Source organism: Schistocerca serialis, chromosome 8, assembly GCF_023864345.2.
Source record: "Schistocerca serialis cubense isolate TAMUIC-IGC-003099 chromosome 8, iqSchSeri2.2, whole genome shotgun sequence".
Taxonomy (NCBI): Eukaryota; Metazoa; Arthropoda; class Insecta; order Orthoptera; family Acrididae; genus Schistocerca; species Schistocerca serialis.
The window spans coordinates 38,343,886-38,370,767 of NC_064645.1; the positions used below are offsets into that span (position 1 = coordinate 38,343,886).

Here is a 26,882-nt window from a genome sequence, read left to right on the forward strand (position 1 = left end):
TCACACATGGGACAAATTCATAATACTGCCTTATACAAGTACATGCTATATGAATTGCAACAATAATGAAAATCATGTACTAATTCCGTATTTACTCTGGTGGTTTCGTTTGAAACCACTACGGCTGCAGGGATAGTATTGAAAGCTTATCTTTTTTTAATTTCAGTTTCGCGAAATGTTTTCTCGCATATTAAAGGATGAGGAAGTTCTGGTGTGTCTTTTAGAAGAAATTCCTTCTGATGTGGACTCTGAGATTGACAGTACCAGTGATAATGAAAGTGATATTTTGGCTGAAGACAGTGATCTTGATTCACAAGTGCCAAGACCAGTGATATCTAATGTTGTTCCTGGAAGTGAATGTGATAATCGTTCTGAAAATGACAGTGATTACAGTTTCAGTTCTGAAGATAACGTGACACTAATAAGGTCTGTGAACTTTATACGGACAAGGGATAACAGTACGATGCATTCTATCGATTTTATAGAGGAAGTTGATGTCAAAGGAAAACTGAAGGTGAAGGTATGCTGCCAGCTGATTTCTTTTTATATCTATTTGGGGACAATATGCTGGAACACACAGTATTCCAGACTAATCTTTATGTGGCTCAGAAAGGTAAGAATTACAGACCTCTTGAAAAAGATGAAGTCAAGGTGTTTTTGGCTATAAATATTCTAATGGGTATCAAACAACTTTGTGCATTTCGTGATTGCTGGTCATCACACAACAAACTCAGAGATAAGTACATTTCTTCCCTTACGTCATTGAAAAGATACAGCTGGATTTTATCTTATATACATGTAAATGACAATGCCCTTATGCCACAAAAAGGGAATAAACCTTATGATAAATTGTATAAAACTCGACCACTAATAAATCAATTACTGACAAGGTTCAAAGAATGTTATGCTCCAACTAAGGAGAAATCTGTTGACGAATGCATGGTGAAATTCAAAGGGCGAATATCATTCAAACAATATATGGCTCAAAAGCCCATCAAGAGGGGGTACAAAATGGGTCAGAGCTGACAAAATGGAATATATCTGCGATTTTGGGGTATATACTGGGAAATCAGATGGTGCAGTTGAGAAATGTTTGGGAGAGAGGTTTGTAAGAGATTTGTGTAAAGGCTTGAAGGCAAAGGATATCACATATATTTTGACAATTTTTTTACTAGTGTTCCACTTCTGCACACAGTAAAACTTGATAATATCCTAGCCTGTGGTACCATTAGAGCACACAGAAAAGGACTTCCTCCTCTGAAACAGGACAAAGAGTTGTGAAGAGGAGAAAGTGACTGGTCAGTTCGTTCTGATGGGATTGCATGCATGAAATGGAAAGATAAACGTGTTGTCACGTTACTATCAACAACTCACCTGTAACTTTGAAAGAAGTCGGTAGGAAAGAAAAGGATGGCACAATAACGAAAATACCTTGCCCATAGATAGTGAAATCTTATAATTCGAACATGGAATGTGTAGATAAAGCGTACATGATGAATAGTTTCTATGCAGTTGACATAAAATCTAAACGCTGGTGGCTCAGGCAGTTTTGGCATAAGATTGATATTTCTATTGGAAATGCATTTATATTGTTTCGACTAACCAAGCAATGAAAGGAAAAAGCTAAAGGAATTTTTGGCGGTGTGTTGTAGCTGGCCTTGCAGGATCCAGTACTTTCAAAGACAATCCTGGTCGCCCAAGTGCATCATCTGAACCATGCGCCAAAAAGTGTAAAACTGTTGTTCCAGTGGAAAAACGCACAACAGAATCAAAACATCTGCCAGTACATGGCACATAGAGGCGATGTGTACTCTGCAGCACAAAAAGTAATCCACATAGAAACAGACAGACATGTCCTTCCCGCCAAGTTGCTTTGTGTTTATCAGCAGAAAGTAACTGTTTTGTGCCCTATCATGGAAAGTAATGAAGTTTATGACAGTGGTCTCATTTGAAGCCACCGCATTCAGTGTGCAGTGGTTTCATTTGAAACCACCCTGTACCTGCTGAAATACTGCACAAAAAAATTTTTTTTCACGTTTTTCCGTAATATTGTCTGATTTATATCCTAATAAAACAAAAAAAAGTTTTAAAAATTATTTTATTTACTTTGCGTCTGAAAGGGTTAAGTTCCAAAACAAATCTTTGAAGAACCTTCAACATCGCAGTTCATCAGCAATCGTTGGTTAATATATTAAAAAAATTAAAAACCCATCTCGATTGCGAAAAAAGCACCTAGTGTTAACCCAGGTTTCACCGTAGATAACTACACCTTCTTCAGAACAACAATAAAACCCACAAGCGCCTAAGAAGACCTTTGTCGATGGTTAAAAGAACACCATAGCAGCCGGCCGCGGTTGTCTAGCGGTTCTAGGTGCTCAGTCCGGAGCCGCGCGACTGCTACGGTCGCAGGTTCGAATCCTGCCTCGGGCATGGATGTGTGTGATGTCCTTAGGTTAGTTAGGTTTAAGTAGTTCTAAGTTCTCGGGGACTGATGACCATAGATGTTAAGTCCCATAGTGCTCACAGCCATTTGAACACCATAGCTATAAACTTATAAACGAAAAAGAAAAGGAAAACACCAACAGTACATATCAATAAAGTCAAAACCACTACTTAACTTAATGGTGTATGCTCCACCTCACACCGGCCTATGTTCGATGGGCCATGACCCACCATAAACTGCAGCTACAAATGGTCGCTCACTTACAAGCCTGACCCGCTATCTATGCACATGCACAAGACAAGGGACGTTATTTGAATGTGCATGCACATACGAATACGAGGAATTTTATCATGGGTCAGGGCTAAATAGCCCATATATTCCCAATCGTCGATCAACATATATAAAAAAATGAAATGGATAGAACAAGAGACGAGCTAAATCGGAGATGAAACCTAAAAATAACCACACACAGTTTCTTATGCTAGTAAAGAAACTATGACAACAGGAGGAACTGGTATGGACTAAATGGAATTGTATATATGGATATAGTTGGAAACTTTTTAATTCCGCAGATCGATGAATATGACCGAGATTTGATGGTTTACTACCAGCAAGACAGTGCACCACAGTGGTGGCTGTTGTATAAGAGCGCAAGAGCGTGTGAACACCCTGACTTTTGACACCTTTCGGAGCTGTTGGTCATTTTTCTATGAATGCTGTTGAACGAAATGTAGATGCAGTAATCTGATGTACACGGCACTAAATATAACGTGCTATACTTAATTTCTACTCCTCTAGACTCCGTGAAACTTGGCATCAGGGCCAGGACCAGACTTCCGGTTGTGCGCATTTGAAGGAGCTTTTGTGTATGTGCAACTGGCATGACATAATCGCCTTATGAGCCAAATACGCACGGATTTGATAAACAATGTGCACGGTTCACAGTGTCCAGTGCTAACACTTACCACTCAGCTACAAGTTTACATCAGTGCCACCAGGTGGCAGCATACTACAGCAGACTGTTATCCCCATTCGTTTTGCATAAATCCCGCTGTACGGTAGCACACTCCCTAGATATGCCAATTCACTCACTACATAGTAAAATCAGATCGACCATCAACACATGTTGTAGTTGTCCTAACAGAAAAAAGGGAAATCATCATTTATTGTAAGACTGTAGCATTTATTCATACTTCTGACATCTGTTGATCTTATGGTGGGTCAGGTTTATCTGTGCTGTAAGCCCACATTGTTCATACAAACATCCACAAAAAGCTGTCTAACTGGTTTCTTTGATATTCAATTAAATATGGAATCGACGGTAGTGTGCTTTTGGCCCTTATGGTTCTCAGCACCTAATCTCTATTCTAGTCAAGTGATTATGTTGCTAGATACACTATGTGATAAAAAGTATCCGGACACCGCCAAAAACATACGTTTTTCATATTAGGTGAATTGCGCTGCCACTTACTACCAGGTAACCTATATCAGCGACCTCAGTAGTCATTAGACAACGTGAGGGAGCAGAATGGGGCGCACTGCAGAACTCACGCACTTCGAACATGGTCAAGTGATTGGGTGTTACTTGTGTCATGCGCCTGTACGCGAGATTTGCACACTCCTAAACATACCAAGGTCCACTGTTTCCGATGTCATAGCGAATTGGGAACGTAAAGGGACATGTACAACACACAAGCGTACAGGCCGACCTCATCTGTTGACTGTGTGTACGTCCCTCCCCCACCAAACAATTTCGCCAACCTGAAAAATCTAATCTACGCTGCAATTGCACAAGTTAAGCCCGATATGCTGCAACGAATGTGGGAAGAAACTTGATTACCGGTGTAATGTTTGGAGCATCACAGTTGGTAGTCGCATCGAGCCAAAGCGACATTTGACACTTTCATGTGAAATTTGAGGTTTGTTTGCTACAAAACGACACATCTATCGATTCTCTAAGTTGTCTCAATAAATTTCTGTATTACTCCAAAGTTCTTTTTGATTCAACCTGTATTATAAAATGTTTGATGCAAATTATATATGATAAAAAGAATATTGTACGATAGAGGATCAACCAAATGGGTCTGTACTATTGTGAAGGCATCTGTTGGGAATGGTGGAGGACAGCGTAGGTTATCTTCAATCAGAATGCTTCCCAAGAATTAATAATAAAATGATATTTGTTAAATATGAAGAAATACGCATCTTAAACGATGCTTCTCCTTGTGAAATGTCCAGCACAATTAGACATTTGAAATTATTACAAGTCCTCTAAAATATTGCAGTCCTGTCAATGTGCCTCTGAGTGATGCCTACATAGAGTCCAGAGCTGGCTGACAATGCCTATGGAGTCTAAGTCTTGGACACAAGAGACAAATACTGCAGCTTGTAGGCTTGGCAATAACTGGAGACTACACATGACATGGAGCACTGAAGAAAACTATCTGCTGTAGCTCAGTGATCCATTATTTAATGAGGCATCAACCAATCGCTATTCACACGTGATGCCCTTGGATTGACAGCTGCAGCCATTGGAGGAACTCAGTGTAGTTCATACTGCCAACCCACACAGCTGCTGCATTATGAGTGTTTCGAGCATGGCTTATCAGCTGTGGTGTGATACCCTCTGGAGTCGTGAGAACTGTCGCGAAAACATCGACTTCGTATTTCGAAGACTGAAATTCACTCAATCTGGCCATACTGATTTGAGTTTGCTAAACCATTTCACGTAAATTCTGGGATGGTGCCTTCAGCAAGGTCATGGCCAGCCACCCGGTACTATCGTCATCTATACTGGAACTATTTACTTTCTTTGTACTACACTGATAGATCCTATTTCATTGTGAGATGATCCCTGGATTAATAAATTAAAAAATTACTGTCACAATATAACACGTTTGTGAAACAGTACATAACATAAATAAATGTCAACATAAATGAAACAATATTAGTATTCATTTTGGAGGCAAATTCTAAATTATTCTCTTGATTGATTGGCTTAAAATTTGGCTTGCAGCCCTTGTTGTTTTGTGTGGCACTATCACAGCACAGGCCTACACTGATGTTTTAAGCACCTTCTTGCTTCCTACTGTTGAAGAGCAATTCAGGGATGGCGACTGCATCTTTCAACACGATCGAGCACCTGTTTATAACGCAAAGCCTGTTGCGGAGTGGTTACACAACAATAACATCCCTGTGTGGACTGCCTTGCACAGAGTCCTGACCTGAAACGTATAGAGCACCCTTGGAATGTTTTGAAATGCCGACTTCGCGCCAGGCCTCACCAATTGACATCGATACCTCTCCTCAGTGCAGCACTCCGTGAAAACTGGGCTGACATTGCACAAGAAACCTTCCAGCACCTGATTGAACATATGCTGTGGGAGTGGAAGCTGTCGTCAAGGGTAAGGGTGGATCAACACTATATTGAATTCAAGCATTACCAATGGAGGGCGCCACGAACTTGTAAGTCATTTTCAGCCAGGTGTCTGGCTACTTTTGATCGCATTGTATATGCGAGTACATTGATAAATAATGGAAATGTATACTTAGGATAAAAATTTTCAAGGATGCGACTCTATTTTGAGATACTTAACTTTAGCAGTAATTTTCGTGCTATCATGATTCAGAAGTGTGATATAAATTTCTTTGCAATGTTTTGCAGGCATTTGAGTTTTTAATTTTAGCCTTTTTAGGCAGAGGTTACAAAATGGAACTCACTTGCACTCCAACTAAACTACTGTTTTCCAATGAAATATGGGCTTTGAGATACACTGCAGATCAGTCTGTCACCAAAACCTAGATATCCTGGAGGTGTGGGTGGAGTAGCTGGTCCACTATCATGCTCTAGTGACCTTCATGGAACAATCCAGTTTTGTACTTATTTTTCTGAACATTACCAAACAAGAAAATTGTCTACTTCAACTATTAATACAATATTGGTCATGCAATCTTAGCATATTAAGAAAATCAAATTGCTTGGGTATCTGTACACTTTAGACTTATGTAGACACTGATGTCTCCAAAAATTTAAATCCTATATTTAGACCATTTTTCACGATGTAAGAACATTTTCTCCTAAAACTGTGTGAATGCTTTAACAGTACTGTCTGGTAAATGGTACAGACATTGTATTGCACATATATCCCAGTCCTAATCTATATCAGAGGCCCTCCACAAGTTTGTGTCAAATTGTTTAAACACAAGATATGTACATGCTCCAAAACACTTGGCAGGCATTTGTCTATTATCCAATATAGGCTTCCTCAATTTGCCTTTTAGTTTTAGTTTTTATAATTAAAGGTGCATGATATATGGATCAAACGTAGAGATCAGATCAATACAACTGATGGTTGTCCATATTCGCAAATTCAAACACATTTCATGGACAAAACAGATGGTTGCACAATCCGAAAGTTTATTAGTTTTGGAATAAGTAACAAAATAGTTCTTGAAACATAGTGCTACAAAAGAATGCTGAATATTATATGGACAGATCAGTAACTTTTGGAGAGGGAGGGTAAAAACTGTAGAGAGAAATCAAGGCTTGAACAGAGTTAGCAGATTCAAATGGATGTAGGTTGCAGTTGTTATGTAGAGCTGGTGAGGCTTGCACACGATAGAGTAGCATGGAGCGCAAAGAAAAAAATGACAATTACATCTGGAAATTCTGCAAGGTGCATTTGTATTCCAATTACTGATAGTTTTTTTCCTGTGTGTGATCTGCAGATATTTCTTTACCCCTGTTACACATTTTAGTTTTGGTTGACAATTTTGGTTGCTCATCCCTATTAACTTTTCTTGCAATTCATTATTTTATGAATGTCCAAAGACAGACTCAACAAGCCTTTTTTTCCTGTGTGTGATCTGCAGATATTTCTTTACCCCTGTTACACATTTTAGTTTTGGTTCACAATTTTGGTTGCTCATCCCTATTAACTTTTCTTGCAATTCATTATTTTATGAATGTCCAAAGACAGACTCAACAAGCCTAACCTATTTAAATGCAAGCCACCCTTCCTACACCACCCCTTGAAAATGTGTTAGGATCAAATGATATTGCCACCTAGACATCTAAAAGGAATGTAACGCCAAAGTTCATGTACCTGAGTGAAACAATATGTTTTAATATACAGATGGATTTCATCCATGCATTACGTCTTTCACATAACTGTTCAGATAACTCAATGTGCTTTATAATAAAGCATATCAAGTTTTCTAAATAAATTACTTATAACCGCAGCTAGTGCTTCTAAGGGCGACATCCTCATGGGCGTCTGTGACAATAACTGTCAGCATTAATTCTACAGGGTATTAAATATATTTCTGGGTGTTTCTGTGGAAAATCCAGCATGGAACACTATCAATATTATAAAATAATAGACTCCTATTCACCATATAGTGGAGATACTGGGTCGCAGACAGGCACAACAAAAAGACTGTTAAACAAGTAAGCTTTCTGCCAAAAGGCCTGCTTCCGAATTAGACAACATACATGCAAACGAAACTCACACACAAGTCACCACTGTCTCTGGCTGCTGAGCACAGACTGTGAGCAGCTGCACATGATGTGAGAAGAAATCTGGGTGGTGCTTCTCCCATCATGCTTCGTTCCCATCCTCTCCTATGCCACACCTCAGACTTTTCCCCTGTGCCCAACCCCACTCTTCGCAAATTTATCGACTGCAATACCAGCCACCCCAATCGTGACTTCACCTCTTACCAGTCCATGAGTCCTCATCACCACCACTCTCCTATCTTCCTCCATAACAACCTATCTTTTCAACAACTATATCCCATCCCAGGGAAGGTCCTTTTCCAGTTTTAGAGGACATTTACAGTGCTATATTTGTAATGGTCTGTGTTTCTTCTGCCATGTTCATTTTTTTCAAGTCTTTTTACTGTGCTGTCTGCCCATATCTTTATTAAAGTTTGTAAATAATTCACGAACACAGTATTATTTACTTACACCTTCAATTAACATCATCTTTTACAGTAATTTTAAATTCGTGGTACATAAATTCCCGCCGGAAAGGGGTGGCGGGATGAAATATCAATAAAGAAAGAGAAAAAGATGCAATTCTCTCAAGTCATGCATTCGCATCGATTTCTCGAATTATCGATCTGTGTCACCAAAAGGTCGCTATTTCTATATCCTAACGCAGGCTTTGCACTTTCGAGATGTTGGTGTTTTTTAGTGTCCACAAACTTGTGAATAAAAGCAATTTAATACTGCACTCCAACGGGACATGTGGGTGGATGCATGTGCAAATTTTCATAGACAGTGGAAACTTGGCTTAATTACTACACCGAGATGCGAATTTTGTCTCAGATCTATTCATACGTGCTGTATGCGCTACTTTCTCCTGTCAATAGGAACGATCACGTCTAAAGCAGCTGAAAATACATTCTCGATAATAGAAAAACATTAAGTTAACATAGAAGATTTTTTTGCAAAGTTATGGATCGAATAATTCTGCTGCGGTCATATTGAATGTATAGCGTCATTTGTTTTCGCATTTAAGTACAAGCAGACGACGCGAGTGTGCCTAAGTTCAAACTTGAAAATGAGTGATTGTGGTGATACGTCGGTAACAGAATTACGCCACAGTTTATTGAATGTTGTTAAAGAACCTGTTGTATTCGATAATATGATCACAAATTGGGAAATATTGTCTTGGGACATGGAACAATGGGCGAGTAAATTAGGCGACAAGAAACTGCCATTCAGGGTTGGATTAAACAAAGCAACCCCAGTAAGTTTGTATCAGGAATAATTTTTTCTATATATGCCATGTTTGGTTTGAGATTCATACAAGTTTATCAGTTAAGAATTAGCCAGTCGGTAGTGTGAATATTAAGACTATACTTACTTTTAACCCTGCTCCACGTTTAGCAGAGTATCGAATGCCGTATACATACAGAATACAAAGTTAAAATAAATGCGTGTTTCATGTGCATGCGTAAACAGTTTGCTTGAACGAGTTTTGGACACAGTTATTCTGTGTGAAGGAGTATTAGTCACTATCTACTAAAAGTATTCTGTAAGTAAGAACAGGCAGCTCAACATTAAGTTAGTAATCAGTTGCCTGTTTTCATACCTAGAATTCATTGTACAAGATTTGATTCGCCATCTGGTTGTGACAGATACAACTGTTTCGTGAAAGCGTTTTAAAGAAGTCAAAGAGAGTACATTTTTATACCATCATGTTGTACAACCTCCTTCCTTAAAGGAACTGAAGTCGCACTTAATTAGAGTGAAAATTAAATGCCCTTCTGGATCCTAAGCCCCTTCCCATAACCTTTCCTCCTGGTAAGTTAACAAGGTACATACAGCTTCATTGCTGAAAGCATCTAATTTTTTCCATAGGGTGCAATTTCTGTAGTACTTGTATTTGGTTCAGTCATAGACAGGTGTAGGGCCTATCATTTTGTACTGGCAGTTTAGTAACTTTTGTAGCCAGTGGTAATCTCTCTAAGATATGGATGCAGGTAATGAAAACAAAATCTTGACAGTGAGATAGGAATGTTAGAACTCGATATTAAACTTATTGGATACAAAAAATGGGTCACTGAACTTGTTGTTGTTGTTGGTGTGTGTGTGTGTGTGTGTGTGTGTGTGTGTGTGTGTGTGTGTGTGTGTGTGTGTGTGTGTGAGAGAGAGAGAGAGAGAGAGAGAGAGAGAGAGAGAGAGAGAGAGAGAGAGAGAGAGACTTTCAGGGTGGTGGTATCACAAGTGTTTTCATGACAAGTGTAGCAGTCTGGTCTACAAAGACTTCTTTAGCGATATTACATCTAAGTAACATGGACAACAGGTTTTTGGAAACAGGATGAAAGATGGTGTAACTTTCTTTTTTAATTTTTTTCATGTATATACCATCATGCAGCCAAAAGTTTGTTACATAAGAGAGACGCTTACTTCTTACGATAAAAAAATGTAGCCTATAAGAACATAATCCCACTCCTGTACATATGTGGTTTACAACTGACCTACAAAGGTGTAAAGCAGCATGTGATGTTACAAAACTGAGTTGAAGTAATGTTGGGTCTCAAAGAAAATTTCAGTACTTTATTAATGCTTGTAACATGAATAACCCTACTAGCAAATGTGCAAATACAACATCCAGAATGCATGTCACACTGACAGCCCCTGCAACTTTATGGTATCAGTAAGTTCTTCATCCAAGGATTATTTTACAGTCATGTAGGGTGTGTAAACTTAATACAAGGAAAACGGATGTCAGATATGTAGACAGACACATGAATATAACCGTATGTTGAATGAGGACAGCTCGTCGGGCTTGGCCTTGTTGAATTAACCATCCCAGCATTTCTCTGAGGTGTTTTAGGAATAACACTGCACGTCTAACTGAGGATGGCCATACAGAGTGTGATCGTTCACCAAACCAAATCAGATCCGTGACTAAAAAAAAGTGCACTACCTAATTTGGTTATGCATACTGTGCAATTTGAACATGTGATTCCTGCCTTTAAATGAAAGTGACATTAACACAGCAATAGAAAAATAATTAACTCAGTCAAATTAAGAGGATTTTTTTTTTTTTCCTAATTGTGTGATTGACAGAAGGCGAGCGGGGAGGACTGGGTGTTATACGGATCCCCATAACAAGAAGTTCGAGGTGCATTCTTAAACTGAAACTGAGCCTGTGGGACTGACTTGACCTGTTTGGGGGAAACCTGATTTGTTCAGTGTCAAAAGGAGGCAAATGAAAAAGGGTCGGGGCCTATTAAGTGTTGCAGTTTAAGTGTATGGCAAAAGATGATACCTCTTAGGGAAATGTCAGCATGGGACAGGAAAGCACACCACGTGCGCTTATGCCTGGAGGCTCATTCAACTTGCTGAAGAGGCTGCTCCAGCTGCCATTGAGGGAAAAGGGTGCAACTATCTGCGGATTGATGCCTGACATCTGGGATCCAAGATCGTACTTGGATCATTTCAGTGACTGGCAGAAAATGTCAAGATGACGAGCCTTGCATCCAGCTTGCATCCATAGGTATTAAAATCATAATGGTTAACTGCCGAAGCGTTCACAACGAAGTGCCCGAGTTCGAAGTGTTCCTGGACAACAGTGAAACTCACATAACACTAGATAGAGAAAACTGGTTGAATCCTGAAATTGATGGCAATGAGATTTTTAGGCAAAATTGAAGTGCATATTGAAAGGATAGGTTAATGGGAAATGGAGACGGCGAATTTGCCGCAGTAGACAAGAAGCTCAGATCCAGAGGGATAGAAACTGAAGTAGTTTGTGAGATTATTTGGTTGAGACTTGTAATCAAGGGAGGACACAAAATGATAATTGAATCCCATCACGCACCAGACAAATCCGCTGGTGAAACTGAAAACTTAAGAGAAAACCTTAACTCACTTGTACACAAGTTTCCCAATAGTACTGTAATCATTGGTGAAGACTTTAATCATCCGACAATTGATTGGAAAAACTGCAGTTTTGTTAGTGATGGGTATGATAAGACATCCTATGAAGCAATATTAAATGCGTCTTCTAAAAACTACCTAGGACAGATAGTTCAAAACCCAACTTATCAGATCTAATGGCAACAATCAGACCCGGCCTGTTTCAGGAAGTCCACATTGAAACGGGTATCAGTGACCACAAGGCAGTTATAGCGACAACGAATAGCAAGACACAAAGGGCAACTGAAGGAACCAGAAAAATTTATAAATTCAACAAACTAGACAGACAAAAAGTAGGGACTTGAAACATTCTGCACAGAGCAGGAGAATGTTTAGAAACTGTGGCCTAAGTTTAAAAGAATAGATGACCATCCGGTGGATAGATATGTACCCAGTAGAACAGCTCATAATGGAAGGGCCCTCCATGGTATACAGCCTTTGTAAAGAAAATTCTAAAGAAACTGGGACTATTGCACAATAGGTTTAAAACAATGCATAAGACTATAGCTACAGGGGTGCTAAATGAAACGCATTTGGCTGTCAAGAGAGGGAAGCGTGAAGTGTTCAATGATTACCATAGCAGAATATTGTCAAATTGCTTTCACAAAATCCAAAGAAATTGTAGTAGTATGTAAAGACTGTTAGTTGCACCAAAGTTAGTGTCCAGTCCCTAGTGAATGAGATAGGAACTGAAATTGAGGGTAACAAAGCAAATGCTGAAATGCTTAACGTTGTTTTCAGATGTTTCTTTACAAAGAAAAACCCACAAGAATTGCTCAAATTTGCTCCCTGTGCAACTGAAAATAAGAGTGAAATAAGTATTAGTGTCAGTGGTGTTGATAAACAGCTGAAAGTTTTAAAATTGAACAAAGCCCTATGGCCTGTTGGCATCCCTATTGGATTGCATTCTGAATTTTCAGCTGAGTTAGCCCTTTTTATAACTATAATCTACTGTAAATCCCTTGAACAAAAAACTGTGCCCAGTAGGTGGAAAAAAGCACAGGTCACACCCATCTACAAGATGGGTAGTAGAAGTGATCTGCAAAACTACCGTCTAGTATCATTGACACTGATTTGTTGTATAATCTTAGAATGTGTTCTGAGCTCAAACATAATGAGGTATCTCAAACAGAATGGCTTCTTCCATGCCATCCAACATGGATACTGAGAACATCAATCACATGGAGCTCAACTCACACTGCAAGCTTTGGATCCAGGCAGTCTGGTAACTGCTGTATTTCTTGATTTTCAAAAAGCATGTAACTCAGTGCAACACTTACACTTATTGTCAAAAGTACAATTATGTGGGGTATCTAGTGAGGTTTGTGACTGGTTGAGGATTTCTTGGTAGGAAGGATGCAGCAAATTATTTTGGATGAAGATTCATTGTTAGATATAGAAGTAACTCCAGGTGTCCCCCAGGGAAGTGTGTTGGGGCCTTCCTGTTCATTCTTTACATTAATGACTTGTGGACAATATTAATAGTTACCTCAGACTTTTTGCTGATGATACAGTTACATACAGGGTGAATATAATTAAAGTTAAACTTTCAAAACGCTGTAGAAATAACACCACTGGGCATGATAACATCAGATTGCAATGGAATATTATTGGAGAAAGGGAAAACGTAAGGCAGAAGAAAAAAATAGTGTGAAAATTGATCGATAGATGGTGCTGTATGTGTCAGAATACATAAATGAAAACACCTATCATGTGCACGACCCATTGAAGTTGGTATAAACACACCTTGTACATGGCTTTTCCTCCTTTCATGTCTGCGACATTCGCCATGACTGTCTCAATGCAGGATCGCGCTCTGCTTGCAAAGCTGTATTACAAGAATGATGACTGTGCAAACGTTGCTCTTCAGAAGTTCCAGACACTGAAGGGTTTGAAAAAAGACGTTGGTCCGATAACTGCCATGGGTCTGGAGAAAATGATTCGGAAAGACAGGTACTTTTGGTGTGCAACTTGGTAGAGGGAGGAGGAAACGAATTGACATGGTGTCAGTGGAAGCAGTGGTCACAGCAATACAGGAGACGAGTGGTGGTGTGCAAACGTGTAGTGCACGGAGAATTTCCTGAACACTGGACGTACCCATAAACAATGTGCATAAAATTATACCAAACTTCCTTCTTTGCTATCCATTCAAAACTACCCATGTGCACGAGTTGCTTCCTGTTGACCTGCCAGCAAGAGAGCCCTTTGCTTCAGAATTTCTTGCCCACTTGGAAGTGGACATGTCAATACTCAGAATTGTTGAATAGTGACAATGGAAAATCCAAACGCAAATAACCAGTACCACTTCATACTGAAAAGGTCACTGTGTGGTGCGGGTTTACGGCATCATTTATCATAGGGTGCTTCCAGTCTTGTTACCTGTACCATCACTGGTAAGTGCTATGAGTGTCTTTTGCACAACCACGTCATTCCAGCTCTCCAACAGTGTGGATTTGTGGATGGGATTGTTTTTATACAAGATGGCGGACATTGCAAATGCAGTTAAGCATCTGCTGAAGTGCCATTTTGGAAATGCTAGAATTATCAGCCGCCATTTCCCTACAGTCTGACAGTCCCGATCACCTGATCTTAATCCATGTGACTTCTAGCTGTGGGGCTGTCTGAAAGATGTTGTATTCAGTGTTCCAATTGCAAACTTAGCTGCATTGAAGGCACGCATTGCGCAGCACATTCTGAACATGACTCTGGAAATACTTTGATCAGTCGTGGAACATGCTGTTTTTCAATTTCAACTTGTTTCAGAAAATGGTGGACAGCATATTAAACATGTTTTGTGCCAGTCACATGGAAATTAATAATCCAATTTGATATTGATTGATGCTTTTTATGTGGTTTTTGTCCTCAGGTCAATTAAAAACAGATGTGATTGATGCTTTTTGTGCAGTTTTTGGCCTCAGGACATTTAAAAACCAATTTTTCCCACCAAATGTGATATGACCTTGCTGTGGTGGATGGGCTTACATATCTACCAGTATCACACCAGTACACCCATGCACACTGAGTAGTACAGTTTTACCTCAAACATACACCTTAGGCATTGTTGTATGACTCATTTGTCATTTGTAGCCGACCACTACTAAATTACGATGCTTACAGAGCCATCTATTGCTACATTTTGTAACCTTTTTTTCTGCTATGTTTTTCCCCGTTCTCCAATAGCATTCCATTGCAATTTGATTTCATTCTGACCAGTTGTGTTACTTCTACAGGCATAACACTTTGAAGGGATACAAAATTGAATGATGACATAACTTCAGTTGTGGATAAAGCAGATGGTAGACTTCAGTTTATTGGTGAACGAAAGGGGAAGTACAATCAGTCTACAAAGTAGATTGCTTACAAATCACTCATGTGACTGATTCTAGAATATTGCTCAAGTGTGTGGTACCCGTACCAAATAGGACTAACGAGGGATATTGAACATACACAGAGAAGGATTGCATGGATAGTACAAGTTTTTTTTTCACCTTTGGGATTGTGTCAGAGACAAGCTGCAGAAACTGAAGTGGTAGACTCTTGAAGATAGACATAAACTACCCAGAGAAAGTCTACTAATAGAGTTTCAAGAAATGTACTACAGCCTGCCACCTATCACTCACATGGGTATCATGAGGAGAAGATTAGAATAATTACAGCATGGATGGAGGTATTCAAATAGTAGTACTTCCCATGCTCTATACATGAATGGAACAGGAAGAAGCCCTGATAACAATTAAAATGGGATGCACCCTTTGCCATGTACTAAACAGTGGTGCACATAATGTAGATGTAGATATTATAACACATCTAATATGGAATCATTCCATGTGTGGTTGAGCCTGAAAATCAGAAATTAAATTTTGCTGCCCACAACAAAACTATAGCATAAGGGAAAGATATATTCTTGTACATTTAGCCCCATGTTATTGGTGTATTCTTGTATTTACTAAAACACAAAACTATTTTAACCCTTCATTACACACTTTTTTTTAGAAGTTAAGGGTTAATAATACAGTGTACTGATCACATTTGTCTGACAAGGAAGTTACTGATAAGTGTACATAGAATCAGAAAATTTTATCATCAAATGTTGGCAATGGTGGCAATAGTTACTTTCCTCTCCCGTCACTGAATATCATGTTGTTCTTTCAGAGGTAATAATTTTTCAAGCATTGGAATTGTTGTAATAGACAAAGCTTTTGTTAGAACAATTATTTTGTTGCTAAATCAAGCTCATATACCTACTGCTTGTTGAACACATTTGTAAGAAGAATAATGCAAAAATTTTTGTAACATGTGGTAAGTAACAGAAAGAAAATTATGAAAATTTTTAGAAGTATTGTGAAAATGGTCCTTGACTCACAGCTCTGTTTCACACAGAGGAAACTGTCACACACCCTTTGTTGTTGTTGTGGTCTTCAGTCCTGAGACTGGTTTGATGCAGCTCTCCATGCTACTCTATCCTGTGCAAGCTTCTTCATCTCCCAGTACCTACTGCAACCTACATCCTTCTGAATCTGCTTAGTGCATTGATCTCTTGGTCTCCCTCTACGATTTTTACCCTCCACGCTGCCCTCCAATGCTAAATTTGTGATTCCTTGATGCTTCAAAACATGTCCTACCAACCGATCCCTTCTTCTAGTCAAGTTGTGCCACAAACTTCTCTTCTCCCCAATCCAATTCAATACCTCCTCATTAGTTACGTGATCTACCCACCTTATCTTCAGCATTCTTCTGTAGCACCACATTTCAAAAGCTTCTATTCTCTTCTTGTCCAAACTAGTTATCGTCCATGTTTCACTTCCATACATGGCTACACTCCATACAAATACTTTCAGAAACGACTTCCTGACACTTAAATCTATACTTGATGTTAACAAATTTTTCTTCTTCAGAAACGATTTCCTTGCCATTGCCAGTCTACATTTTATATCCTCTCCACTTCGACCATCATGTTATTTTACTCCCTAAATAGCAAAACTCCTTTACTACTTTAAGTGACTCATTTCCTGATCTAATTCCCTCAGCATCACGCGATTTAATTTGACTACATTCCATTATCCTCGTTTTGCTTTTGTTGATGTTCATCTTATATCCTCCTTTCAAGACACTGCCCATTCCGTTCAACAGCTCTTCCAAGTCCTTTGCTGTCTCTGACAGAATTACAATGTCATCGGCGAACCTCAAAGTTTTTACTCCTTCTCCATGAATTTTAATACCTACTCCGAATTTTTTTTTGTTTCCCTTACTGCTTGCTCAATATACAGATTGAATAACATTGGGGAGAGGCTACAACCCTGTCTCACTCCTTTCCCAACCACTGCTTCCCTTTCATGCCCCTCGACTCTTATAACTGCCATCTGGTTTCTGTACAAATTGTAAATAGCCTTTCGCTCCCTGTATTTTACCCCTGCCACCTTCAGAATTTGAAAGAGAGTATTCCAGTTAACATTGTCAAAAGCTTTCTCTAAGTCTACAAATGCTAGAAATGTAGGTTTGCCTTTTCTTAATCTTTCTTCTAAGATAAGTCGTAAGGTTAGTATTGCCTCACGTGTTCCAACATTTATACGGAATCCAAACTGATCTTCCCCGAGGTCCGCTTCTACCAGTTTTTCCATTCGTCTGTAAAGAATTCGCGTTAGTATTTTGCATCCATGACTTATTAAACTGATAGTTCGGTAATTTTCACAACTGTCAACACCTGCTTTCTTTGGGATTGGAATTATTATATTATTCTTGAAGTCTGAGAGAATTTCACCTGTCTCGTACATCTTGCTCACCAGATTGTAGAGTTTTGTCATGACTGGCTCTCCCAAGGCCGTCAGTAGTTCTAATAGAATGTTGTCTACTCCTGGTGCCTTGTTTCAACTCAGGTCTTTCAGTGCTCTGTCAAACTCTTTACGCAGTATCTTATCTCCCAATCTCGTCTTCATCTACATCCTCTTCCATTTCCATAATATTGTCCTCAAGTACATTGCCCTTGTATAAACCCTCTATATACTCCTTCCATCTTTCTGCCTTCCCTTCTTTGCTTAGAACTGGGTTGCCATCTGAGCTCTTGATATTCATACAAGACCTCTCCAAAGGTCTCTTTAATTTTCCTGTAGGCAGTATCTCTCTTACCCCTAGTGAGACAAGCCTCTACATCCTCACATTTGTCCTCTAGCCATCCCGGCTTAGCCATTTTGCACTTCCTGTCGATCTCATTTTTGAGACGTTTGTATTCCTTTTTGCCTGCTTCATTTACTGCATTTTTATATTTTCTCCTTTCATCAATTAAATTCAATATTTCTTCTGTTACCCAAGGATTTCTATTAGCCCTCGTCTTTTTAGCTACTCGATCATCTGCTGCCTTCACTACTTCATCCCTCAGAGCTACCCATTCTTCTTCTACTGTATTTCTTTCCCCAATCCTGTCAATTGTTCCCTTATGCTCTCCCTGAAACTCTCTACAACCTCTGGTTCTTTCAGTTTATCCAGGTCCCATCTCCTTAAATTCCCACCTTTTTGCAATTTCTTCAGTTTCAATCTGCAGTTCATAACCAATAGATTGTGGTCAGAATCCACATCTGCCCCTGGAAATGTCTTACAATTTAAAACCTGGTTCCTAAATCTCTGTCTTACCATTATATAATCTATCTGATACCTTTTAGTATCTCCAGGATTCTTCCAGGTATACAACCTTCTTTTATGATTCTTGAACCAAGTGTTAGTTATGATTAAGTTATGCTCTGTGCAAAATTCTACAAGGCGGCTTCCTCTTTCATTTCTTCCCCCCAATCCATATTCCCCTACTATGTTTCCTTCTCTCCCTTTTCCTACTGATGAATTCCAGTCACCCATGACTATTAAATTTTCGTCTCCCTTCACTACCTGAATAATTTCTTTTATCTCGTCATACATTTCATCTATTTCTTCATCATCTGCAGAGCTAGTTGGCATATAAACTTGTACTACTGTAGCGGGCGTGGGCTTCGTGTCTATCTTGGCCACAATAATGCGTTCACTATGCTGTTTGTAGTAGCTAACCCGCACTCCTATTTTTTTATTCATTATTAAACCTACTCCTGCATTACCCCTATTTGATTTTGTATTTGTAACCCTGTATTCACCTGACCAAAAGTCCTGTTCCTCCTGCCACCGAACTTCACTAATTCCCACTATATCTAACTTTAACCTATCCATTTCCCTTTTTAAATTTTCTAACCTACCTGCCCGATTAAGGGATCTGACATTCCACGCTCCGATCCGTAGAACGCCAGTTTTCTTTCTCCTGATAACAACGTCCTCCTGAGTAGTCCCCGCCCGGAGCTCCGAATAGGGGACTATTTTCCCTCCGGAATATTTTATCCAATAGGACGCCATCATCATTTAATCATACAGTAAAGCTGCATGTCCTTGGGAAAAAATACGGCTGTAGTTTCCCCTTGCTTTCAGCCGTTCGCAGTACCACAACAGCAAGACCATTTTGGTTATTGTTACAGGGCCAGATCAGTCAATCATCCAGACTGTTGCCCCTGCAACTACTGAAAAGGCTGCTGCCCCTCTTCAGGAACCACATGTTTGTCTGGCCTCTCAACAGATACCCCTCCGTTGTGGTTGCACCTACGGTACGGCCATCTGTATCGCTGAGGCACGCAAGCCTCCCCACCAACGGCAAGGTCCGTGGTTCATGGGGGGGGGCACACACCCATAATCCAAAAATATATAGAAACCTATTATCACATCTTTGAGCTATCAGTTATCCACCTCAATGAATGAATGGCTTTCCACAACCAAACAATGTCCTAGGGCAGAGTGGCATAGCACACAGCTGAATGCAACACGCTCAATTTCAGTGACTGCTTCACAATCCATGCCATCCGTATCCTGCCAGCCAATAAAAGCTAGTTGATTTTTATGAAGAAATGTAATTATGACTAATTGTTTTAGCCTTTTCCTTGTGTAAGGGAAGAATTCACCCAAAAATTATAACTTTTCTTGTACTTTGCTGATTTCAAAGTGAATTTTAAAATCATATCTATCAGTAAAGATGTAGTCCAGAACATCATAAGTTTTGAGTTTTTGACTTTTAATGATCCTGCCACATGCCATTCATTGATTGGATTTGGTTCTATATTTTCAATGGTGGCAGTCTGAGACTTTTACTTTATTGGATGTGACATGAAGATCTCATTTTACATAAAACATAGCACTTAAAGCCATTTTTATTTCGTATCTTCAATTTACAATCTGGATAAATAATTAAAGTACAGTATACAATTCCATGAGTACTCACATTGGAAGGGAGATACCATGTTATGAAAAAGCCAGTAGATACAAGTTCTGTTCAAACATTCTGGAAAATTCATAATTTCACACCAATGGCATGTTGGAGTGAAATGCAGTTGGCAATCCTGCACACGTCTGTGTTTATTGTGTCACTGCTCGAAGTTTCATTGTCGTATGTCTGTTAGTTATTGTTCAGTGCTGTATTGAGTAAAGCGTTGTGTCGCACAGTTTGCAAATTTCAAGATGGCAGAGTTAGAGGATCAACAAGTCTGCTTAAATTATGCATGAAACTCAACAAAAGCTTTACAGAGACACATCAAATGATCCAGGAAGCTTACGGTGATGAGTGCTTAACCTGTACTCGATATTACAAATGGTTCATGTGGTTTAAAAATAGCCAGACGGAAGTTAAAGATGACCCTCATTCAGGGTGCCCTTTGACATCAAATGACAACACTCATTTCAGGAATGTCAACAAAATTGTGCATGCCAATCGAAGACTGACTGTGTGAGAGTGTAGGAGAATGTAACATTCGAATGTGTCAAGTTGCCACCAAGTTTGTCACATGGCTCATGAGTCGAGACCAGAAAGACCTTCACTCGAAATCTGTGTAGAGCTTTTGGAGCACGCAAACTCCATACTCGGACCTGGCCTATGTGGATTTTTTTTATTTCCTAAGGCTATCATTTGCAAAGATAGAAGAGATAAAAGAAAATTTGCAGGCAACACTTCATGCAATTCAGAGGCATACCAACTCTGCTTCCATAAGTGAAAACGGCATTGAGAGTAGTATATCAATTGTGGGGGAGAATATTTGAAAGGAGAACATGCACTATAAGTAAAAGGTAAGCGTAGAAAAATTTTGTGGACAAAGTTCTGGAATTTTTGGAACAGAACTCGTATTTCTTGCAAATAGACATAATGACAAATTTTTCTCTTACTATCACCTAACCGCAGCATAGGTCATACCCAAATAAGCTTAGTATTGGTTCACATGACCCCTATGATACTCATATTCCACCATTTGATGATAGTTAATAATTATGTACAAGTATGTTGCTGGAGGGGGGTGGGGGCAAAAACATATGCCTAACTGTTTGAATATACCAAAGTGTCTTGTAATACTTTCCATTCTGAATTTTCATAGTCTGTAATATCCATGCAACACAGTGTATACATGTGTGAAGCATTATCTCTCTCTCTCTCTCTCTCTCTCTCTCTCTCTGTGTGTGTGTGTGTGTGTGTGTGTGTGTGTGTGTGTGTGTGTGTGTTTTATACTGCCAGGTTTGAAGTGCCTTCTCCTAGCAGCTCCCTCTACAGAAGTACTCAACTAATACTTGAAACATGAACTTGTTCCATTGCACAGCTTAGTGACAGCTCACACTACCTCCATGTGGCTATTTCAGCCTGGATTCCCATGGTTCCCAACAATTGTGTATGTAAACAGTTTTGTGATGTTGGTGAGCAACAGTCATACAATAATTTTTAAATGAATACACCGCCATTTCACTGTATTGTTGTTTATTTAATTATGACCCAGGTTTTGGCCTTTTATGCCATTTTCAAGTGATTGAGTTTATGTCATTAACATATATTGCAGGACATCAGGCTCAAAATTGGCCATAAATTAAGAAAAACATTAGCCCCCCATGAAATGCCAGATGTGAATCACCAGCTTGTAAAAAGATCAGTACATAATAGTTCTCCCACTATTATTTACTGAGCTTTTTATAAGATGGTGATTTACATCTGGCATTTCCTAGGAGCGAATATTTTGTTAATTTATTGCCAATTTTGAGCTTGATGTCCTGCAATATATGTTAATGACGTAAACTCAGTCACTTGAAAAATAAACTCAATCACTTTGATGTTATTCTCCTTTCAATAGAAATACTATCCATATTGTAAGTGCTTCATTTCATAAACTTTCCTTGTAGATGTAACACATTTATAGTTGTCTTGTTTATTGCTTTATAATACCTGGTTTTAATAAGTATTCTCTCTCTCCCTGTAGGAATGTGCAATAATTGGTTGGTAACATAACATCTGTAAAAAAACTTTGCTTCTTATCCATTACCTTAGTTTCAAACGAAAGATTGTACCCAGTATTATTCATAATTAGTCTAATAATTACACTCTTCTGCTATCCTGTTCTTCATAAACAGCTGATAATCATTAACCCCAGCTCATCTCATAATATATTAGTCTTGACAATATTTTGATGGTACTATTACACTACATCTCCTTACTTCCATCTCTGATCCGTCTACTAATTATTTAGCTCATTGAGCTACTAGTCAGCAAAGATGTATCTTCTTTAGTTAGTGATGGGACTACAAAACTTAAAAAATACTATACTACTAGTCAATACAGGCCTGCAAAGTATAAACAAAAACTTATTGATACATATCACATTAGTCTGGTCCATAGTTCTTCATTTTGAAAAATGGTTTCTCTTGGATCTTACATGTTTTCGAACTATTTCCATTATGTCTTTCTGCCCAAGAATTCTGTCTTTTAACCTGTCGATATTGACTGGCCTTACTGTTACTCCTCCTTTATTCTTTTTTACTTGTCTTACCATATTCTTTTCTGTTGTTTCTAAACATATCATCATCCCTAGTTTTATTCAAGATATCTAATTACTCTAGGTATCTAAGTGTAGCACAGCCTTTGACGCTTCTCTCCCAATCACTTTTATTCTGGCATTTTCCTAGTATGTACCCTAGTAAGGTAACTTCACTAACAGGTTTGTCTCCAAACTTTCTTTGAATCGAATGTCATTCAGGATATTTCCTAAATCTTCCCCATCTTTTAGTATGAGGCCCAGAATCTAGTAACTCTAGAGTCAACTTCTGTAGGTTGCCTTCTGACCAACATTTATCCATAAATTTCTGTGAGAAATCTGCCCACTTTTTGAAGTCCTGTTTGTAAAGACACCCCATTCTGGAGCTTCTGTGTCGAAACGCGCTATCACAAACTGGATCTTCCTTTCATAATCCCTTGCAGAAGATAAAACTTCCTCAAAAGTTCTCAATAATATAATTGGGTGTAGCTCCCCTTCAGGCTTAAAACTTGAGAAACTACTTGCCATATGACTATTTTTTGCTATGCTAAACTCTTCCTGCCATTCATGCAGTGATATGATTGATTCTCACTGGTGTGGTGGAAACACTGTGACCATTTTTGTTTCATGTTCCAGTGGCTCCGCCATACCATTTGGAAAACGCTAGTCCAGTTTTGTTTCCACTTTGCTCATTGTCCCTACTTCCATCTGTAATAAGTGGACTCGTCTATGAAGAAAACTCAGATATCTGTTTACATATCTCTTGCAAATGGTGTTATGTGTGCTCTGTACATCCAAACAGAGCAGCTTTTTCTAACCCATGATTTTTCCCATAGTATGAACAATTTGTACAGAAACCAGATGGCAGTTATAAGAGTTGAGGGACATGAAAGGGAAGCAGTGGTTGGGAAGGGCGTGAGACAGGGTTGTAGCCTCTCCCCGATGTTATTCAATCTGTATATTGAGCAAGCAGTAAAGGAAACAAAAGAAAAATTCGGAGTAGGTATTAAAATTCATGGAGAAGAAATAAAAACTTTGAGGTTGAGATGACATTGTAATTCTGTCAGAGACAGCAAAGGACTTGGAAGAGCAGTTGAACGGAATGGATAGTGTCTTGAAAGGAGGATATAAGAGGAACATCAACAAAAGCAAAACGAGGATAATGGAATGTAGTCAAATTAAATCGTGTGATGCTGAGGGAATTAGATTAGGAAATGAGACACTTAAAGTAGTAAAGGAGTTTTGCTATTTGGGGAGTAAAATAACTGATGATGGTCGAAGTAGAGAGGATATAAAATGTAGGCTGGCAATGGCAAGGAAAGCGTTTCTGAAGAAGAGAAATTTGTTAACATCGAGTATAGATTTAAGTGTCAGGAAGTCGTTTCTGAAAGTCTTTGTATGGAGTGTGGCCATGTATGGAAGTGAAACATGGACGATAACTAGTTTGGACAAGAAGAGAATAGAAGCTTTCAAAATGTGGTGCTACAGAAGAATGCTGAAGATAAGGTGGGTAGATCACGTAACTAATGAGGAGGTATTGAATTGGATTTGGGAGAAGAGAAGTTTGTGGCACAACTTGACTAGAACATGTTTTGAGGTATCAAGGGATCACAAATTTAGCATTGGAGGGCAGCGTGGAGGGTAAAAATCGTAGAGGGAGACCAAGAGATGAATACACTAAGCAGATTCAGAAGGATGTAGGTTGCAATAAGTACTGGGAGATGAAGAAGCTTGCACAGGATAGAGTAGCATGGAGAGCTGCATCAAACCAGTCTCAGGACTGAAGACCACAACAACAACAACAACATGAACACTTGTTGCTTACATTGGTCTTCAAGACACTAATCTTAATTCCTAGCAGTTTTCTTGTAATTTAGATTTTAAATTTTCTAATTCTTTGTGTCCATCAGTAATACAATTAGATATGGCTCCAAATTTCATATAAAGTTTTAGCACCTTAACCTCCAACATCTGACAATACACTATATGATCAAAAGTATCTGGACACCCCAAAAACATATGTTTTTCGTATTAGGTGCATTGTGGCTGCCACATACTGCCAGGTACTCCATATCAGCTACCTCATTAGTCATTAGACATCGTGAGAGAGCTGATTGGGGCACTCCACAGAACTCACGGACTTCGAACGTGGTCAGGTGATTGGGTGTCACTTGTGTCATACACCTGTACACGAGATTTCCACACTCTTAAACATCCCTAGGTCCACTGTTTCCAATTTGATAGTTCAGTGGAAACATAAATGGACACATACCGCACAGAAGCGTACAAGCCGACCTCATCTGTTGACTGACAGAGACCACTGACAGTTGAAGAAGCTCGTAACGTGTAACAGGAAGACATCTATCCAGATCATCACACAGGAATTCCAAACTGCATCAGGATCCACTGCAAGTACTATGACAGCTAGGTGGGAGGGGAGAAAACTTAGATTTCATGGTTGAGCAGCTGCTCATAAGCCACACATCACGCCGGTAAATGCCAAATGATGCATCGCGTGGTGTAAGGAGTGTAAACATTGCGTGATTGAACAGGGGAAAAATGTTGTGTGGAGTGAGGAATCACAGTACACAATGTGGCGATCTGATGGGGGGAGGGGGGCGGGGGCGGTGTTGGTATGGAGAATGCCTGGTGATCACCATCTGACAGCGTGTGTAACGCTCTCAAAGAGAAAGTGTGCCTGGCTGCCACCACCAGGTCACTTTATCTCATTGTCATCTGCGTCGTAAATGATACCATTTATCACTGGCCCAGCATCCAGCACTCCTCGTATCTACATCTACATCTACATGACTACTCTGCAATTCACATTTAAGTGCTTGGCAGAGGGTTCATCGAACCACAATCATACTATCTCTCTACCATTCCACTCCTGAACAGCGCGCAGGAAAAACGAACACCTAAACCTTTCTGTTCGAGCTCTGATTTCTCTTATTTTATTTTGATGATCATTCCTACCTATGTAGGTTGGGCTCAACAAAATATTTTCGCATTCGGAAGAGAAAGTTGGCGACTGAAATTTCGTAAATAGATCTCACCACGACTTCCATCCCAACTCATGTATCAGATCTGCCACACTCTCTCCCCTATTATGTGATATTACAAAATAAGCTGCCCTTTTTTGCACCCTTTCGATGTCCTCACTGTCTTCTCAAAGCCTTCACCGGTTGCAGGTTAGTTTTCGCAACCACCCCCAATCAACTCGGTTGAGTCTTCTTCAGTCTTAATGTCACCAAATGTGACGTTATGCACCCGGTCTGAAGAAATGAGTATAGATGGGGTGAATTTTAATTAGCCTCTTTAGCCATACTCGGATATCATGTAACCAGAACGTAAACTACATCAAATTATTGAAGTGTAATATTGACGAAATTTTTTGATAAACTGCAGATCCTTGCATCAAAAAGGGACTTGATGGAAAAAAACTTAATTCACGTGTTCTCTCGAAGATTGCAATTCCAGAAATAATCGGTCAAAGATGCTGTGTACGAGGTCTGTTCAAAAACTTCTGGAACTTTGTCTGCAAAATTTTTCTTTGCTTAGCTTTTACATATTGTTCATGGTCTCCTTCGAAGTACTCTCCTCCACAATTGATACAATGCACCCAACACCGTTTCCACTTCCAGAAGCAGTCTTGGTAAGCCTCTTGCTGGATCGCATGAAGTGCTGTTGGCGAATTTTCTTTTATCTTGTCAATCATTGCAAATCTTCATCCTTTCAATGTGGTTTTCAACTTTGGAAATAAAAAAAAAAAGTTCGCAGGCACCAGATCTGGAGAGTACAAAGGATGAGGCAGCACAGTGATTTCGTATTTTCTCCAATAGTCATGCACAAACAGGGATGAATGTGCGGATGCATTATTGCGATGCAAGAGACACGAATTGTTTCACCTCATTTCAGGACGTTTCCTTCCCACATTTTTTTTGCAGGCATCGCAATGTGTCCCAATAGTACCACTGGTTAACAATTTGTTCCTGTGGCACAAATTCATGATGAACTAATCCTTCAAAGTTAAAGAAGACTATCAGCTTGGCTTCGACATTTGACCTGAGAAGGTTTTTTTGGTCTCGGAGAACCATTCCCGACTCGTTGTGAAGACTCATACCATTGCCACCACCTGCTTTCTGTCCATGTAGACGTACTCTGA

General features: G+C 39.3%; 1 protein-coding gene across 3 annotated transcripts in view; it reads left to right on the forward strand.

The window, feature by feature from the left end:
* Positions 1-8,631: 8,631 nt before the first annotated feature.
* Positions 8,632-26,882, forward strand: part of LOC126416660 (HSPB1-associated protein 1) — a 106,892-nt gene continuing 88,641 nt past the window's right edge. Inside the window, exon 1 of one of the 3 annotated variants that reach the window (XM_050084458.1) lies at positions 8,632-9,198. In XM_050084458.1, the coding sequence (XP_049940415.1) occupies positions 9,010-9,198 (189 nt within the window). In that variant the 5' untranslated portion in view covers positions 8,632-9,009. The remainder of the gene's footprint in view (positions 9,199-26,882) is intronic. The other 2 variants (XM_050084456.1, XM_050084457.1) reach the window with 2 other exon arrangements.